This window comes from Tachypleus tridentatus, chromosome 13 (genome assembly GCF_004210375.1).
Source record: "Tachypleus tridentatus isolate NWPU-2018 chromosome 13, ASM421037v1, whole genome shotgun sequence".
In the NCBI taxonomy this organism is placed as follows: Eukaryota; Metazoa; Arthropoda; class Merostomata; order Xiphosura; family Limulidae; genus Tachypleus; species Tachypleus tridentatus.
Window position 1 is genome coordinate 57,106,452 of NC_134837.1, and position 19,836 is coordinate 57,126,287.

The 19,836-nt window shown below is 33.6% G+C and overlaps 1 protein-coding gene across 2 annotated transcripts in view; it reads left to right on the forward strand.

Annotated features, from left to right (window-relative positions):
- LOC143237425 (RNA-binding protein Musashi homolog Rbp6-like) overlaps window positions 1–19,836 on the forward strand; it is a 229,476-nt gene that overhangs the window by 165,942 nt on the left and 43,698 nt on the right. For both annotated transcript variants that reach the window (XM_076476664.1, XM_076476665.1), the window contains one exon: window positions 13,130–13,212. In XM_076476664.1, the coding sequence (XP_076332779.1) occupies window positions 13,130–13,212 (83 nt within the window). The remainder of the gene's footprint in view (window positions 1–13,129; window positions 13,213–19,836) is intronic.

Here is a 19,836-nt window from a genome sequence, read left to right on the forward strand (position 1 = left end):
GAACAGCTATTTATCGTAATGTCATTAGTGAGAAATACTTGGAAATTATTATAGCACAATTAAAGAATATTAAAGTTTCATTAATTATTGATGAAAATGCAGATGTATTTGCAAAAAAGGAACTTGTTCTTATAGCTAGATTTTATGACAGCCATATTCAAAAAACAGTTAACAAGTTATAACCCTTTTGTAAATCAACTGCTCTACTGCTCAAGGCATTTACAATTCTATAGTAATTTTTTTTAAAACATGGAATCCCATTTAAAAATCTGATAGGCTATGCAAGTGTAATGATGGGGTCAAAAATGGTGTTCAAGGTCTTTCAAAGCAGAAAGTGCCATATCTCTTTGTATAAGGTTGTGTATGCCATTCAATGTATTTATTGCATCCTATGCATGTTATGAACTTCCAACTTCCTTAAAGGAGCTGACTAGAAATTTTTATTCATATTTATCAAACAGCTCAAAGAGATTATCTGAATATGCAGAATTTCAGGAATTTACCCAAACTGATCCTAAAAAGATTTTACATCATAGCTGTACTCGATGGTTATCACTTTCAGCAAGTGGTAGAAAGACTACTGAATCAATGGCCCAGAGACAGTAATAGAAAAATATTACTAGTCAGCTACAGTCAGTGTGTTATGGGTCTCTGAAGCTATAATTATGATTAACACATATTAATCGGAAAACTAGAGAATTTGACCAGAAACGTTTATAGATTTCGAACATTACGAAACCGTTCAAATTCCAGATGTTAGTATTTCTAGGAGGACATTAAATATCTTCCTCGGTGAACTGCGTTAGGCCAAACTAGAATAGAGGAAACTAGCATTCCTGTCAAGCGAGGTGTATCTGTGTATCAACATAAAAGTAATTTTTATCTTGTGGACCTGGACCGTTGATAAAATATTTAATTCCAGACCAAACAGACCACTGAATATTGTTTATGAGTTTGTAAAATTTTTGTATATAAATAATTATTTGTACTAACTGTTTGTAATAACCGTTATTATAAATTGTGTTGTTTTTATTTGTATATTAAAATTTATTTTTCTTAAAAAAGAAAATTGTGTTTGTCAGTCTTGTTGGCAAATATCATAAGTTTGATACACATTAGCATTTAATTAACTTCTAAGTTAAAATTCATATTCCTGGTTATTTGAAATAGTAATACGTCAACATACGTAACATAATAAATTTGAAACTTGTCCAAAATAAATTATAATGTGTAATAATATTAAAAGTGCTACAATTTAATGCAAAAATAATAGTTTTTCAAGAACTCCAGTTTCTTAGTACTTCATTTAGAAATTACATTAATAAAAATATAATCAAACCCTTACGTACAGTCCTTGTGAAAGTAATGTCTTGTTATAAAGAGAGTAGTTTATTTAAAATTGTGTTCTATTACAAAGAACTGTTTGTTGCACACACCACAGTTATTTTTCTAACTGTTCGAATTTTTAATACCTAAAGTGTGAATTTATGGATTTTTGTTTGTGATGCCATTTAGTAGACGGCGCAGGGGTTTTGGTTACATACACAGGTACTGACAAACACACCACGTCAAGATGTTCTCAAATTTTTCATCTTCCAGTTCTTCTTGAGAGAAAGATGTTTCGACTGGTTTTACGTGTACTAATTCTGTCTCCACGACAAGCAATTATAATTTCTATTTATTATTTGTTCTTGTTGATAAGGGCTGAGCATATCCCACTGATAAATGTGTCGGGCTGCACATCAGTAGGTCTAAAATCTGTGATGTCGAGAAAACCCACTTGTAGAGAAAAAGTATATATGTAAAAACGGCTCGTTTGGGTTGAGAAAATTTTTTACGTAGAGGAGCGAACAACGTTTCGACCTTCTTCGGTCATTCTCAGGTTCACAAGAAGGTCGAAACGTTGTTCGCTCCTCTACGTAAAAAATTTTCTCAACCCAAACGAGCCGTTTTTGCATATATATTTAGGTCTAAATTCTGTGTTACAGCCACAAAACCACTAAATACACTCCTCGTGTTAGGAGTAACAGTCAATTTGTTTACTTGGTTTGAACTAAGACAAAGCATTTGTAATGAAAAATGCTCCTGACTGGCTGTATTTCCTCTTATCATTAGTGCGAAATTACGAACGGCTATATTTGAACGACAAGTCTGATCCGGGCGTTTAACTTGCTTGCACACGAAGTGTTGTTCAGGAAGGAAATGTGTATTATATCTCTAAAAGTTCGTAAAACAGATCATTATTTAGATATGAAAATGACTGCAAATTATGTGAACGAAAATAAAAATATCATTCCTAATCAAATCCTTGACGTATATTTTTCAGTCCATAAATTAACTACTTTAGACATTTCACACTTCCAATCGTTAGACATAACACCCTTTGATGGACTTCACACATGGCAAACGATTTTGGTCCATTTTGATTCAAATGTTTCGTTAAGATTTGACATTATATGATTTAACCTAGAACAGGCTGTCCCGTGTTTCTAAACTACAGCTTTCACTATAACTTTGGCTTTGTGGATGTAAAAAAAAGAACTTATTTGAGAGATGTCAAAAAAAATCTCACAGTTTAATAGCTTTTTGTATGAAGCATACCTCTAACGTAAAGGTTCCATTTCTAAAGTGGCTATAACTTGAGAGTCCAGCTTAAATAGAAAGAACAACAACAAATGTTTTAAAAACTATAATTTGGTTCGGTGTTGACTATTTAACACTGCGTTGAAAGAGTTATTTTTGAATAGACTAGGTTGAATAAGGATGACAAATATCTCTAGCGTTTGTGAAGAAAAATGTTCTAACACAACAGTAACAAATAAATAGTCTGTTATATTAAGTTTATTTCCACAATTTCACCCATTACTTGGCAGTGATATATTTATGGACTTATTAAAATCCAGGGTCAATTATCCGCAATGGGCACAATAAATAGCCAAGTGTGACTTTGTTCTAAGATAAACAAACAAACACATCCACCCATCATAGCCTATATAAAAATATTTTTTTCTAGACATTAAGCATATTGTTGGGAGTAGTGATACAATTAGTGACCACTATTCGCATAGCTCAGCGATAAATGTGAGGCATTTCAACGCTAATATTTGGAGTTCAATCGCTCCAATAGCATATTGTTCAATTTTGCGTTGAGACAAATAAACAAATATGACTGATAATCATTTCATTGAAGGGTAATGACCCTTCTCCAAGATTTAACTCGTAAGTTAATCAAACCTAAAAAAGAGATATTAGAACTGGATTTTACAACTTGTACTTGCGTGTTTTCTACCAAGTTTCAAAAATACCATTTACTTCAACATTATGAAGTATGTTTGTTTGATAGTTTGGGGTCGTTTTTCCCTTAAAATATTGAGTAAAATGAATATCACTTTAGTTCAAAACCATGTTTCTGTCACATTTTATTACCTAATATATTTCTGTTTTACGTTAGAGTGATTATATACTGAAAAAACAAACTTAGTAACTTCCTTTGTAGATATCTAGACCAGTTACACACAAAAAATACAGACATAAATTCGGAAATAGTTGTACATACTTTTTATTCCAAGTAATCAGGACCCGACTTGGCCAGGTGGGTTAAGGCGTTCGACTCGTAATTTGAGGATCGCAGGTTCGAATCCCCGTCGCACCAAACATACTCGCCCTTTCAGCCATGGGAGCGTTACAATGTGACGGTCAATCCTACTATTCGTTGGTAAAATAGTAGCCCAAGAGCTGGCGGTGGGTAGTGATGACTAGCTTCCTTCCTTCTAGTCTTACACTGCTAAATTAGGGACGGTTAGCGCAGATAGCTCTTGAGTAGCTTTGCACGAAATTCAAAAACGAAAGAAAACAAGTAATTAGGCCTATTTAAATTTAATTATATATTTCGATACCCTAGAACCTATAGACATTTAACTTGATCAAAATGCAAAAGTACAAATAATGCTGCAGGGAATTGTAATTAAGAGAGAGAGAGAAAAAACCGACATGAAATCATGTTATCGTGTTCCATCACACATGCACATACATGTTCATACAAGTTCCAGTACAGAGAATTGGTCAAGTATAACAAACTAATAGCGACGGAAAATCCCTTGAGCGCTGTCATCTGGCCCTGACGTGCAATGATAGCAAGTCACGTTAACGTTCTGTTATTGACACTAATGGCTTGATATGGGCACATCTTCCTGCTTCAAGCTAATGCTGATGATATTGACAAGCCATTTTAGCCACGAGTTATTACGTTACCTCAGAACTATAATTCAGCATTCATTCTTATGCTTCACTTGGCTTCTGGATTATTTGTTAGCAGGAGCATAAGTTTTTAAAGGCGATGCAAGGATTGCTGCGTGTACCATTACTGCACGATCAGGAAGCCTAAACACTGTAATCACAAAAATGAAATTTACGGGGATTAACACTCGAATTTGAAATATTCTTTCTTACAACACTTTTAACTCATAGCAGCTCTCTATGAAGTGCTTAATGAGAAAACACAAATAAAGCTAGGCACAAATATCAAGTTTTATCATGTTATTTTTGAGCATGCATTATAGAAAACTTTCAGTTTGAACGTGCATGCTGTAGTAATTCACTATGATGGCCCGGCATGGCCAAGCGTGTTAAGGCGTGCGATTCATAATCTGAGGGTTGCGGGTTCGCATCCCCGTCGCGCCAAACATGCTCGCCCTTTCAGCCGTGGGGGCGTTATAATGTGACGATTAATCCCACTATCAGTAGATAAAAGAGTAGCCCAAGAGTTGGGCTACTCTTGGTGATGACTAGCTGCCTTCCCTCTAGTCCTACACTGCTAAATTAGGGACGGCTAGCACAGATAGCCCTCGAGTAGCTTTGTGCGAAATTCAAAAACAAACAATTCACTGTGTTCAGAGAAAAAAACAACTTTTGTTACCTTTTTAGAAATAGTATTGGTTTCCCTCGTAGGGATTATAGACGTTGCACTTATCGCTTAAAACTACCTAGAAAACTGCCTTCTTTCACCAGCCTGACCAGTTGGGTGAACGTTTTGGCAGTGTGTTGTACTACGGAAGGGTCTAGTGTTCCTTACTTATTAAATAATGGGTTCTGTAATGAAGAGTTATACAATCAAATTTCCGTCCTTTGGGTTTCCTGAGTTCTGATATTTGGATCCAGAAAATCAATGAAAGGAAATGTGGAAATGAGCAGGAAGGTTGTGATAAATTAATTTAACTAAAGTTTAAATTAGTTACAGAAAAAGAAAGTTAATGATGGAGTATCGAAATGTGAAAATAGAACTGTTAGACATAAACGACAAACATAAGATATAACATTTTAAATATAGAATTAGATCTCATGAAAAGATTGGCAGATAATCATTTGTTTCCATGAGATTAGGGAACGATTTGGAGATAAGATGCATGGGTTAGGAAAGCTGTTGGAGACAGTGAGGAACAGAGAACCGTGGAGAACCATAGTCGTTAACCCTTAAAACTGAGAACATAATCAATAATTGAATGTAATTCTTTCTCACTATATGTATAATCAAAATATACCTAACCTCAATTTTAAATATGAATATCTTTGATGTTGAAGTGCCGCGGGTATGCTGAGAGTGTTCAGTCTCGTGATTATGATGTACAAAGTGTCCGAAATGCCGAAACGTTTTGCTAGTGCTTCAGCTTAATTAAGAATCGGAATTTTAACATAACTCTGGATGGCCAGTCAAATGGTTAACATTTGCATTTTTTCCATAAGTTTACTTTCCACATACGCAGTTAATTGCAGTAGAGACAGGGTTAGGCAAAAGTTACTAAACGGCTAAAGTATAGATCAGGAAGAGAACATAAACAAATGTAAGACATTTGAAAGTAAATGATATAAATGATAAAGTCACTTTCGCTGTAAACTATAGGTGTTTACGCACTTTTATAGGAGTCACTTTCAAATGTTACTTACATCAATACCAAGTTTGTATCAAAAATAAAATTATACGTGTTAGCTAACACTATATCTATTTCTTCTCGGTTATTCTTGTATACCTTAAAATATTGTTGTTTTTACCTACGAGTATACACGTGGCTTGTCAGTGTAGGAAGCATTATGCACTTTTAATGTGTAACATATAAGTGCTGGATATTTATTAGAGATATATATTAATAAATCTCTCTTTCTATAAGTTCATGGGTCACACAAAGCCTAGTGGTTAATATGCTGAGCTGTGAAAGTGAGGGTCCATAGACTGTATCTCTTTCCTCAAAATACCAAACCAATGGCACAACGGTATGTCTGCGGACTCACGTCGCTAAAAGCTGGGATTTGATACCCGTGACAATCTTTCCGGAAAAAATGCGCTCCGCTCTTTAGTGGCCGTGGGTGCTTCAAGTTTTAGTGTTAGAGTAGAGAAGCCTAAGAACTATTTGACTCCAGTTTAGTCTGACATTTATAAATTGTCGGCGGCTGGATAAGGTAATAAATGTGTAGATTTGAGAGAAATTAGAAAAACAAAGAGTCTCCTCGTAAGAAACTCCACTTAACAACTTTTTTTACACAGTTTTCATGTTTTTAACGTTACTAGTCATATTTTAGTTAATTTATAGTATGTTACTGCTATTATAATGAATTTCCACAATTAGTTTTATCACTGCCGCTGAATGAACTGTAAAAACTATTTCAGTCAGTATCTTCAGGTTACTTTACGGTTTGCGCTTCTTTACTCTAGGTATTATTTATATCTCGTAAAGGAACATTAGGAGAATTGTTAAATTACAGTACAGGGACTGAGACATCAGGGCTCCCCAAACGAAACACTACTACAGACTTTTGCCATCGGACAGTTCAATGCTCAGTAACGTAAAGTTCCTGCAATCCATATCTTTGTGAAAGTAACTTACGCTTGAATTCTTCAAATTATAAGAATTGTCTGCACTGGAGCAGAATCGCCGTCTTTGTTTCCATGACGACCAGACGAGCAACGCCGGATTTCGTGTCGTAGAGGCCAGAGTATACCTACTATTGATTGAGGGTTCTCCTGTACTGGTACCTGCTCTGTAGTGGTATAAGCACTTGTCCGCTCCATCATTTTGGATTATATCACTTGCTTGTGAGGCCTCGAGAATAATAAGAATACAGTTTACCAAAACTGGCACCTTGACCGTATATTGAAAAAGATGTGATTTCAACAAGGACCATTTCTTAATTTCAACTCAGCTGCAGTTGATCATATGTAAAATAAACCATTACACAAGAACCTTCTTGTTTTTAAGTAAATATCATTATAAACACAAAACGTTTCAACTCAAATACACAGGTATTGAATCAATCTTATATAACGATTTGTTCTGCGTATACGATAAATTTTATGCGAGCACTTTCTCAAAGTTTAATTAAATATACGTGGCACTGTATACAAAACATGAACAAGAAAGAAAAGGGGTTATAAATAACATTATTATATGACTCTATGTTTTTGTTTTTCTCTTGTCACATATGCTTAATTACAAAAGCAGTCAAGTTAGGTTTGGTTTGTTTTGAATTTCGTGCAAAGCTACTCGAGGGCTATCTGCGCTAGCCGTCCATAATTTAGCAGTGTAATATTAGAGGGAAAGCATCCAGTTATCACCACCCACCGCCAGCTCTTGAGCTACTCTTTTACCAACGAATAGTGGGTTTGAGCGTCATATTATAACACCTTCACGGTTGAAAGAGCGACCATGTTTCGTGTGACGGGAATTTGAACCCGCGACCCTCAGATTACGAGTCGAGTGCCTTAACCACCTGGCCATGCCGGACCGTCAGTCTAGTTAGAATAAAGATGTGAAATAGTTCAAAGAGCCCAATACGTATGTAATGTAAAAATAGGTAAGTTAAAGAAAAAACTGGGTAAAACGTGGCTTTATTTTTATATTTATGTTACTTCCTTTCGAGTTACAATAAACATGAAAGCCAGTTATTCCCTATTTTCTCTGCTTCAACTTACCCACGTTTGTATACATTTTAGTTGTTTTATATACATACTTAACTCTTTTCATATCACATCTTTTTATGAATTACTTCATTATTCTAACTTCTCATGTTTTGATCTGAAATCGTTACGTTTTGTTTTGTTATTTTAAAGTTAATTAAATATAGGAATTCACTCGAGATGGAACTCAAATTCTATCCGTCAGGAGAATCTCTCGACATAGATAACAATGTCTTCGGCATTTATTAATTTCCGAAACAATTAATGTGAAAATGTGTTTGTAATTTTTGTTACTTACAGTATATCACAAGCATGCGGCTTCTTATACATTACAGTTCTGTTCTGTGCACTCAAAAATATTATATTGTTTTCCTTTAAGTTGCACTAGGTATTTAGGTTTCCAGAACTTCATGGAGCCATTTAGCTAGTAGTATATGATATTTTTCTCACATAACTAATTAATTATGTATGAACTGTAACACGACCTAATATCAGTTTTGTGTTTCAACATAGGTGGAGAATTTGTAGTCTATGGTTTAATTATATAATTTGTTTGTTTGTTTGTAATTAAGCAAAAAGCTACATAATGGGCATTCTGTGTTCTGCCCACCATGGGTATTGAAACCCGGTTTCTAGCGGTGCCACTAGAGGGCTGTAATTATATAGTAAACACAATTTATAGTGCAAAGTATGAATACACGTAGATTTTGATAATTATGTTTTGATATAACGGTCAAATAATGAATGTTTTATTACCAATATAAACTACACGAGAGGGTAATTTAATAGTTATTATTGTATTTACTGATTCATAAACACACCTATCCATCTACATTTCTGTATATCTGTCAATTCATTTAACTATCTATCATATTCTATCTGTTCATTCGTCTATTCATTTGTCTGTATTTTCATCCATCTATTTTTAATATTTCTGCTTATCAATCTGTCGGGACGAACTTTAATATAAGAATTAGCAGTAGTGTTTTGACCGTGCATTGGCCGGTTCTTTGAAATCAGTCAAAAACTACTTTCTTTATTTAGATACTCGCATAAAATACCTGCGCTCTTCTGCGGAATTATAAGGTCCCCTAATAATTCACAGAGGCTTCAATGTACCATTATCTTAATTACTTCTATATCTATCCCAATGTGCCAATTTTTAATTGATTTGTTTGTTTTTGTTTCTCGAACTTAATTCAGTTCAATTCTTTTAATAAGAGAGTATTTTTATTTTAGCTTCTCAGATTCATTTATTCTCTTCCTGTGTTTTTATTTGAATTATTTTCATTCTCTGATTCATATTTTTTTCTTTTTGTATTTTGTTCAACTTTTATAATTCTCAGATTTGTATTTTTCTTCTTTATTTCTGTTGAAAATGAGTATTTGTCAGAAAACTCCACAATGTGTTCATTCAGTAAGCGAGAATTAAAAAAAACACTTTTCTCTAGACCTTCAGAAAGCGGAATTATGGGTCTTAAGGGATATAGGTCAAAATAATAGGGCAAAAGTCTGGTAAAACGTTTTTGAGTCAAATATAAAATATAATATTAGGTGTACACCCTCATAGCCCTTTTAGTATGCGTACAAAGTTTCATGTTTCTTGGGTCTTGGTGCTGTGGTGCTCACACACACAGACAGAATCTTTTATTATTATAGAAATGTACTGAGTCAATCGTAATGGTTATTGAATCTTCATTTCTCTTTTGCGATGCCACATAACCAACTGTTTGGAGAACATGTTCCATGAAGCATTCCCAACGTAAATGTATTGACTGGAGAGGAGGGGGACAAACAATGTTTTGCACATTAGATGTCCACTCATTTTATCTTGTGTTGCACTTTATTGTTGAGTATGAATGCGTTCCATCTGAAAGATATTTATCTTTATTATCGCATCTCAAATACTTTCAGCCTTGTCTTGTCCTTTTGCATTCTTTATTCATACACACTAGATTAAAAAATGCTCGAAACCCCGAATGAGATTCAAACATGTCTCAAAAATCTATGTCTAAGTTGACGGATTTAGTTCTCTAAAAAGATAGTAATATACATCTAAGAATATCTAATGTTGATTTTATTTTCGGGAAAGTGATAAAGGTTTTCTGTCAGTGTTGGTGAAAATGTTTCTGATTCTGTGCTGATCACACTACCTGAAACTTTCTATAAAAAATATAAAGTTTTGTTTTCATCCACTTTTACGTAATGATACCCTCACTCTCTCTTTTTAGCTTGTTTGTAACAACTATTTGCAAATGTAAAAATACTAATTCTACACAGCATGCTGTAAATGCGGTAACAGGACAATAAACTACCTGCAAGTGTCATCGACTAGCGCCTGTAAAGATACTTTACTTGCATAGCAGCATGCTATAACAGCGGTGATCAGGACAACATTCTATCTCTAAGTAGCTGGTTTCTCTACAAACAAAACAATCGTCGTTACAGATCTACAAAGAACGTAATCAGGAATATTAATATTTTATGTTTCTTTATGAAACTTGCCCTGTTATTAACAGAGAAAAATCTGTTTTTGTAATTTGTTATGTTAATTATATTCGTAACGGGCGTGTTCCATCCGCCATAATCAGTAAAACATTTTTCTGCAGATAATAACATAATTAATCTGTTTGCATAATCGAGTTAAGGAAAATATGGTATTTCATTGTGAACTGGCTGTAATAAAAGTAGTCTTTCCTCTGACCTTATTCACAATGAAAGTAGTTTGTTTTTATAAGATAGACTTTTGGCAGCCATCGTGGTACAACCCTGGGGACAAATTTTGGTACTGAACAAAAATCTTCCTGAGCAATGAAAAGTGGTAAAGTGTATATTTGATAGGACTTTTTTAAAATACATACCTTTGATTTAAAATTTAACAAGGACTAATTAAAACTAACGTAAAGAAAATGTGCAATTCAGAGTAATTTTATCATAAACTCTAGGCTCTTATTTAATGTTTCTTATTTAGATTATTATAAAACTAGTTTTTATCCTAATTATAATACCTGAATGTAACAATCCTAATGAGAATTAATTCAGTTTGGTTTTGTAAACCTAACAGAAATAACGTTTTTATAACAAAACTAGTGTATATTCTTATTAAAATTATTAACTGAAACCTAGGTTCAACTTTAAAATTGTGGGTTTAAATATTTAATTATGTTATAATCTTGAAAGAATTGTTTTAGAAAATTCTAAAATTTAAAATATTGACCCATTGAAGAACTACTAATAATATTAAAACAGTTTTCTTTAATAAATAAATTGTTCCATTCTCAGTTTAGCCAATTGAATTTTTCTTTCAGTTCTAACACTTAACATATTTATATTTGACGCCAGACATAATACCAGGCTTAAATACTGCCGTTTTATTGAATTTTTTACAAAAATTTAGGCACTTTTGCTTTGTTCACCAAACTGGAGTTTGTTGTTGTGAACATAGTTTCCCATAATATAATACATATTTATTTAAATATGAACAACTCTTATGAAATAATGTTCAAAAAGTTGGCTTATAGAAAAAAACAAACTACAACAACTGAATTATAAAGTTTCAGTAAATTAACTAAAGTAGAGGAAAATTTGATGCTATTTTCACTAAATGCATGAAGAACACGTTTCGTTACATTTGCTTAAAATGGTCGTCCTTTAGCAAACTCATTGTTTTATATTGTAGTTTATTTCGGACGAGTCTCCGGTTTATTATGTTGCGTACGTTACAAATTTTACCACGCTGGGACAGCGGTAAATTTTCGGATTTACAGCGCTAGAATCAGGGGTTCGATTTCCGTCGGTGGATACAGCAGATAGCCCGATTTGGCTTTGCTATAAGAAAACACACATACACATGTTACGTATTACTATTTCAAATAATCGGGAATTTGAATTTAGATGTTAATTAAATGTAAATAAATTTGTGATATCTGCCAACAAGATTGATACACACAATTTTCTTTTTTAATACAAATATATTTTTATATATTAAAAAACCAAAAGCGTTCCTGGTTCAGTTCTGTAGTTTTCCGATTAAAAGGCGTTAATAATAATTATAGCTTCTGACTGTAGCTGTTCAGGGATAAAATTCTTTTATTGCTGTCTCTCGGCTAGCTACTTTGACAGGAATCACGCGAGTGTCTTGAAATGTTAACAATATTAAAAAACGCGCTATCGTTTTCGTAAAACAAATATTGTTGATTTTTACCCTCAAGTCCGTCAACGGTCACATTCAAACTCTCTCTTTCTTAACCTGAAGATGACTCAGGAAGGTCAAAACGTTGTTCTCTCCTTATCAATGAAAGTGTTAATACCCATACCAGCCGTTCTGAAATACATTTTTGTTTCAAGTGGGTTTCTCGACATCAAGAAACAGTGAATTTGTTCCTACAGTAACAAGGATTTAATGAAGCTACAGTTCTTTCGGATTCTAGTTTCATCCATATTGTTTTGGAATTTCGCGCAAAGCTACACGAGGGCTATCTGCGCTAGCCATTTCTAATTTAGCAGTGTAAGACTAGAGTAAAGGCAGCCTAGTCATCACTACTCACCGCCAACTCTTGGGCTATTCTTTTACCAACAAATAGTGGGATTGACGGTACCATTGTAACGCTCCCACGGCTGAAAGGGCGAACATGTTTGGTGCGACGGGGATTCGAACCTGTGATCCTCACATTACGATTCGAACGCCTTAGCCCACCAGGCCGTTTTGGGCCTTGTTTTAGTGAAAAATAAGTTTCATACGTTTCAAAAGAGTCTTTCTACAAATCTCGTGGCCAAGCGTGTTAAGGTGTGCGACACGTAATCTGAGGGTCGCGGGTTCGCATCCCCGTCGCTCCAAACATTCTCGCCCTTTCAGCTGTAGGGACGTTATAATGTGACGGTCATTTCCACTATTCGTTGGTAAAAGAGTAGCCCAAGAGTTGGCGGTGGGTGGTGATGACTAGCTGCCTTCCCTCTAGTCTTACACTGCTAAATTAGGGACGGCTAGCACAGAGGGCCCTCAAGTAGCTTTGTGCGCAATTCAAAAAACAAACAAACAAATCTCGTTTTAAATGTTTCATTGTTAATAAACGCTTGTTATTATTTTATAGTTCTTATTAACTAATCTTTTGTACGATCATAACATAGTACAGTGCCATTGTCTTGTGACAATTTCATAAAATATATTTTTACTTTGTTTCTTAGGTTTTGGTTTCGTTACCTTTACAAATGAAGACGTTGTGGATAAAATCTGTGAAATTCATTTCCACGAAATAAACAACAAAATGGTTAGTAAATAACTCTTTCGATTATTTATGACTATTTTTGTTACTTTTTACGCAGATCAGAGTAAGAATGTGTCAAGACCAGATTACAAATTCTTTAAATAAGCTTGAATAAACGCTATTATAAAGTCATCTATAATTTCACCATTTCAATCTCCTATAATTCCAAGTTTGTTTGGATTACTCATTAATTAATGAAACGGCTTTTGTTGAGCTGTCCGACAGATATACAGAGAACGGTGGTGCAGGAGTTGTGATCACACAAGTTACGGTATGATAGATGAAATGGATTCGTTCCAATTACCCATAGATGAATCAAAATAAAAGCAAGCCATTAGAAATAAGATAATAATCTTGACGACATAGTGACGTATTTTGCGATCCGCAATACGCCCACTATCATTATAAACCATCGAATTAGATAGTTCCCGCATGACGTACGCCGGAAATGACATAGCTGATGAACTATTCCAATCCATAAAGCAGAGAGGAAGTGTTTTAATCGGATTTTTTTACACTAAATTTTTTAGTTAATGCGCTATAGAAGAAAAGATATGGTGATGAAACAGGTATAGTCTCAAAAACTGTACATTTTTTATGCTACAGTTAAGATGAGACATAAAAAGGGAACTGTAAATCAATAAATCGTTATTCGAATAATACGTTGTTGAAACCATGCTTTGTAATCGTTATTGGTGAAAGGAAACTCTTTGACAGAATTATTTCCATTAAACTACTTACGTGATCTCATAAAGATGTCAATCACATACTGAATGTTATAGAGCATCTCATAATTGTATCTGAAATACATAAATTGTACCTTCAAAACGGGCTTAGCTTACAGTAACTCTTCACCACTGTTAAAATATGCATTATTTTACTTTCACTCGCATACGTTAGTACAAAATAGACTTAGCTTTAAGTTTTTCACTACACTGACTTAGTTTTTAAAGTTTTTATTACACTCATTTAAATCAGTACTCCACTGAAACATAATAAGTTTGATATTAATTTGAATCATGTCATACTTTATTGGCTGAATGCAGGTTTCCTTTAAGCTAAGTGATGCAGTAAGTGGGTCTTAAAACTGATTTCCCGACAATTATGAGATAAACAAACCCGGAAATAACATCAGGTTTGATCAAAAAATAAATAATGTTTTCTAGAGTTGATAACTTCGCTAAGCATTAAGTTACGTGAGATATAAACATTGGTCGCACTTGAAAGACAGCAGTAACAACTTTTATTTAAACACAGCAACAAAAAGTGTGGGTATTTGTATAAGGACATATGGACACGTCTACTGGTTCAGTAAATGTCTCTTTAGCTTTCTGTCCATCAAGATAAATCTTAACCGAACTGCTAGTGATGAAAATTAAGTAGAACATAAAAATGAAACTACGCCTCATTTGAATAGGCAAACCCGCTCTTGTTGTTCAGCCAACATCCTTATTTTATGACCTTTTTCCTCTTACAACACTGGACGGCTGTATCGTTCAGACAATGTCAAGTTCAACATTAATAATCATTTCAATCCGGATTCTATATATTACTACAATGCCCTCTCGGGCAGAATAGACTTACTAAAGGGTATACTTACTATATAGAACAAAGAAACAAAGTAGGATTAACGACCTTCTGGACTATGCATTCCTTTTATTGCAGCATGGAAACTTAATAATCAAATGCTTAAAATGACTATAAGAGATATAGGGTCAAAGGAGGTCAAAGACGTGTTATACCTGCATATCTCACTTTTTCTCCCTTCTGTCTTTCTGGCTTGTGCATAACTGACCGTTAAATTTAACTTTAAAACGAACCATCTTTATTCTCATGACGTGGTTAAAATCGCTTAACTCTAGTTCATTCCTAAGAACACGTACAAGCCACACAGACAACACTGGATTGCACGTAATCACACCAATACAAAACAAGGTCCTTTAACAATAATTTACATTCACACAATATAATAATTATAATAAAAGAAAAACGACAAAAATTAAGTTTATCCTACTACGGGAAAAAGCAATAATCAAACAAACCTTTGTTATGACGTAAGAAATGAAGGGCCACGTGAAAGCTAAGAACAAAAGAAACTTTTGCATTTCGAAACTATTTTGTACAAAATTACAAAAAATAAAAACCCTTCATCACTGAAATACAGGGCACAAAAATATTCTTTATTAATGAAGGTAGCAAAATAAGGCCCTTTAAGAAAGAAGGACGTTAAACACACTTTAATATAGAAAATCAGTACGCAATTACACAGTAACAAAGAAAAAATTTCATTCAACAGAAATAATAATGTATATATCAAAAAAAACTAAAATACTGGCGAAATACAATTTAGAAACTTCAACACCGTATACCTTTAGAAGGGTGGTAGTCCAACAAACTGTGTAGAAAGTTAAAATAAAAACATTTTGCTGGATGAATACTGCATTAATCATAACACAATTAGTCGAATACAAAAACCTTGATAGCATACTCAACCAATTTTACAATAAATGACAAAATAAAAACGTAACCAATTAAAAAACAAGTTATAAATAACTTCATATACACATACACGTACATCAGAACTTTCTATAAAAATATCTACAAATTACGCTGAACTAAATGACAAAAATAGAATAAATAAGTAATAACATAATTAACAATATATACATCTATTTACACAACTTACTAGAGAGTGGTACAGAAGTGCAACTTCATGTTGGCGGAGCTCCATCATGGGCGCTTCCTGTGACGCTGTTTGGCACTATTAAGGCTGATCATCATGTGGTTTGCTGATTGACATTTTCAGTCAAGCTGGTGTATCTTTATAATGGATTTCAATTATGTCAACAATTTATCAAACAACTGGAAAAGTCTTCAGGAACACTCAGCGGAAAGGGATGAAATATATCGAGGCTACTTCAAGAACAAGATATCCATACACCTCCAGAATTCAATCTTTATTACAAAAGTCCAGATTTCATTGTAAGGTCAGTCAAATTGCATTAGTGAAAAGTTCACCCGATTACTTGGGATAAAGTGGGTTGTAACATATGGTTACATCCCTGATTACTAAGGTAGACACAGCCTGAGTAACATGTCTTGGCCTACTTTACATACAGAAATATGTACCGAGAATCTGAGGGCTCTTTGATCTTGAGGCTCCTACTGGTCCCTATTTTACCACCTGCTTATGACCGTCTCTTCTGTCTTATATACAATTGGAACACACGATATACTACATTCCAATTCCTACGTATTTAACTGACTTGAGTAAGGCAATGCTCACCTTACCTTTGATTAGTTGCTAGCCTTCAACAACACTTTCATTGTCTTTCCTTAGGAACTTCCATATACAAATTTTATATTAGCTTTTGACATAAATTACAAAGTTTACATGAGTATTACTTTCCGATTCCTCTCTGGAACACATAAAGCCTGCATTTGCATGCTTTAATACTGTTTTCCTTGTAATGAAACAACGTTAAGAAAGTATTCCATAAAACTTAAAATATTTCTGTCATAACCAAATAAACCACTGGGCACACCATGTATTTATACTTATGAATTCTAAGTCACAAGTGATTTCATTTGCTATTGATTATTTTATCTGCTCGTGACTATTTCAAGCTGATCAAGTCAGAATATCATCTGCACCATAATACGAGAAATAACAAGTAAAACTGTGATGTTACAACTATCATTTGAAGTAATTCTGAAGATTTTAGATAAAGCTGCGTTTTCTCTCTTCTCAGCATAATGCGAGTCTTTACTACTTTTATCTCTTCCACAAAACGTTCTTTACCTGCCGCATATGTAGGAATCAAAATTGAAATATTCTCATACTAGCATTAGTGAAAATAACAGTTACATTACGTTCCCAGTGATACTTTCTAAGTTAATTATCCTAGTTAACCTGATACTCATCAAATCTCAATGTCGAGATGAAATCCTGTCTCCTCACCACTGTTGCTTTTCAAAAGAAACACAATTCCTTTGTAACTTGTAGAACAGACATACTTCCAAGGTAAATAAATGTAAAATTCTAGTCAGTGCAAGACTGCATGTTGTGTAGTTCTTTTAATTCAGTGAGATTGTAAGAATGATTCATTCTCTTGAGCGCATCAGAAATTCACTCAGTGGCCTGGAAAGCAAAGATTGTAAAACTTTTTCCATCACTGATTTTCAATTACAAGATCAACCTAACTGTTGATAATTGAGTGATAACACTATGTAACACAAATTTTGTTTTGTGGATGGAATGTATTATTTCTTAATTGCTTATGTTGTAAAAGTACAGAACATGGCCATTATTCACTTCACACTTTGCTTTTGTGACCTGGATGATGAAGTTTAGAAATTAATAATATTTTCTATGTAAAAACTGGCAAATTTGCACATTTTCATTTACATGAAGTTTGAATAAAACAACATATGTATCAAGATTTACATGTATTTATACTAAAGCTATACAAAAATGAACAAAAATGTTTAGAAGTGAATAGTTTTTCGAGATTTGCGACTGTAATGTAAATCACTTTCACGTATCAGCCCCCAAAAATAGTCTCCCATCATGTTTCTGTTATACGCTCCCAGTTCATAAAACTAAAGTTTGATGAGAAAAATAGGTCTTTTCCATTTACTTTAGGCATAAGCAATTGGGAAATAACACTTTCTGCTCAAGAACAAGAAAAAGTAAAACCTTTTATTACATAGTGTAATTCTAAAATGTACTACATACATTGTATCAATACAACTCGATACCTTGGTAAGCAAGAAATGCGATTTCCTTTTAGTTCAGAAGTACGCGGGTCAGGAGATATCTTAACCATTAACAAAGAGGAAATCACACAATGTAGTGTATATATCATAGTACATATCATTTGATAACTTGAAAAGGTCAGAGTACCATTTCCTTTCAATCATATGGTGCTTCAACTAGCTTTAGTAATCAAGTAGTAGTTATTAAATATAATCCAACCATTTTCGAGATACTACTAATATCTCAGAAGACAGGTAGTACTACTTCCTTTCAATTATTGATAGCACAAACTAATGATTGTTTTAACTTTAAAGTTAAACAAGAACTTAACAAAATATATGGCTCACATCACATGTAAGATAACACCTGAAAGTTGAGGAAGCAAGAAAGCCTCTTCCTTTAAATAATCTGTATCCCCGAATGATTGTCTTAACTTATACTGTGGGTATATACTATTTTACTTTTAGGGAGAACAACTCTAAATGGTTGAGGTCACCCACCACTGGTATGTCCAGTCTTTCTTTGGCTAATTCTTTGTGTTCTGAACCAGATATTGGTATTATTTTCTTCATTGAAAGCCTGGAAGTCCTGAGGAGACCTCTGTAAGTGGTCTTGAGCTTGACAGGTTCTCATCCCCATTGATGATTCATAGTTGACCTCACTTCCCTAAGCTCTTCTTCTTGGTCATAGTGTCATTATTTCACAAAAAGAATTTCTATGAATTCAAGAGTTCAAAGAAGAGCTAGTATGCATTTTATTGTTTCAGAAACTCTGTAATAAATCATTATGGCAAAGTGCCAATTTTTTTTACCATTCTAATTGTGGTACTTTCATGTAAATCTGCTATTTTTAAAAAGTATCAAATGGACAAATCTGCGAATAATGATAGTATCAATCAAGAAAAAAACGGGATTTCCTTTAACTGGTAACTGAGTTTTAATTGGTGTGAAAAACAAATAGATTGAACACTTTGAAGGATAGAGAAAATAGTCTTTATTAATTCACAATAACAAATGAAACAGTATGTGCATCTGTGAAGACATATGGATGATCACCTCTACTGAATCAGTGATAGCTTGTTAACTTTCTATTCCTCAAAATGTATTTCTGCCAAACTAGTTACCATGAAAAGGATGTAGAATTGAACCAAGAGAATACAACTGTGTTTAACTGGTAAACTAGGTTTTATTGTCCAGTTTACAGAATTACCGCTTTATATTTGCTCTCTCACAGCACTGGTCAACTGCATCGGTCATAACAACATCAAACTGGACAAATTAAGGACATTGCAGTGCTAATACTTTCATCCAGGATTCTATACATATTACTGCAAAATATTTTCAAGCAAAATAGACATTATCTACAGTAGAAAACAAAGAAAGAAAGAAATTAAAATAAGTCAATCTCATTGACTTTCTGGATCATAGGTTGCTACCATTACAGCAGGGAAAATAAATAATCATTTTTTTAATTTTCTTATAAATAAAGTAGTGGATAACATATAACATCCCTGGATGTAATACAATTACCCTTTATTTTGTACATCACTGCTAATAAGGTGTTTCACGCAACACCACAATTCGTTAAATCAGAAGAACTACAAAGTTTTAGTTAAGAAAAATAGTTCATATTAGTTTTATCTGAAAGATTGAGCTTAATAGTGGATAACATTTAAGCTGGTGAAACACAATATAATAATATATATTATATAATCTTCTTCCATCAAAATAAGACTGATAACATTATGTACCAATTTTTTTTTTTACTTTTTCCTGTTCCTGGGCAGAAAGTGTTATTTCCCGGTTGCTTATGCCTAAAGTAAATGGAAAAGACCTATTTTTCTCATCAAACTTTAGTTTTATGAACTG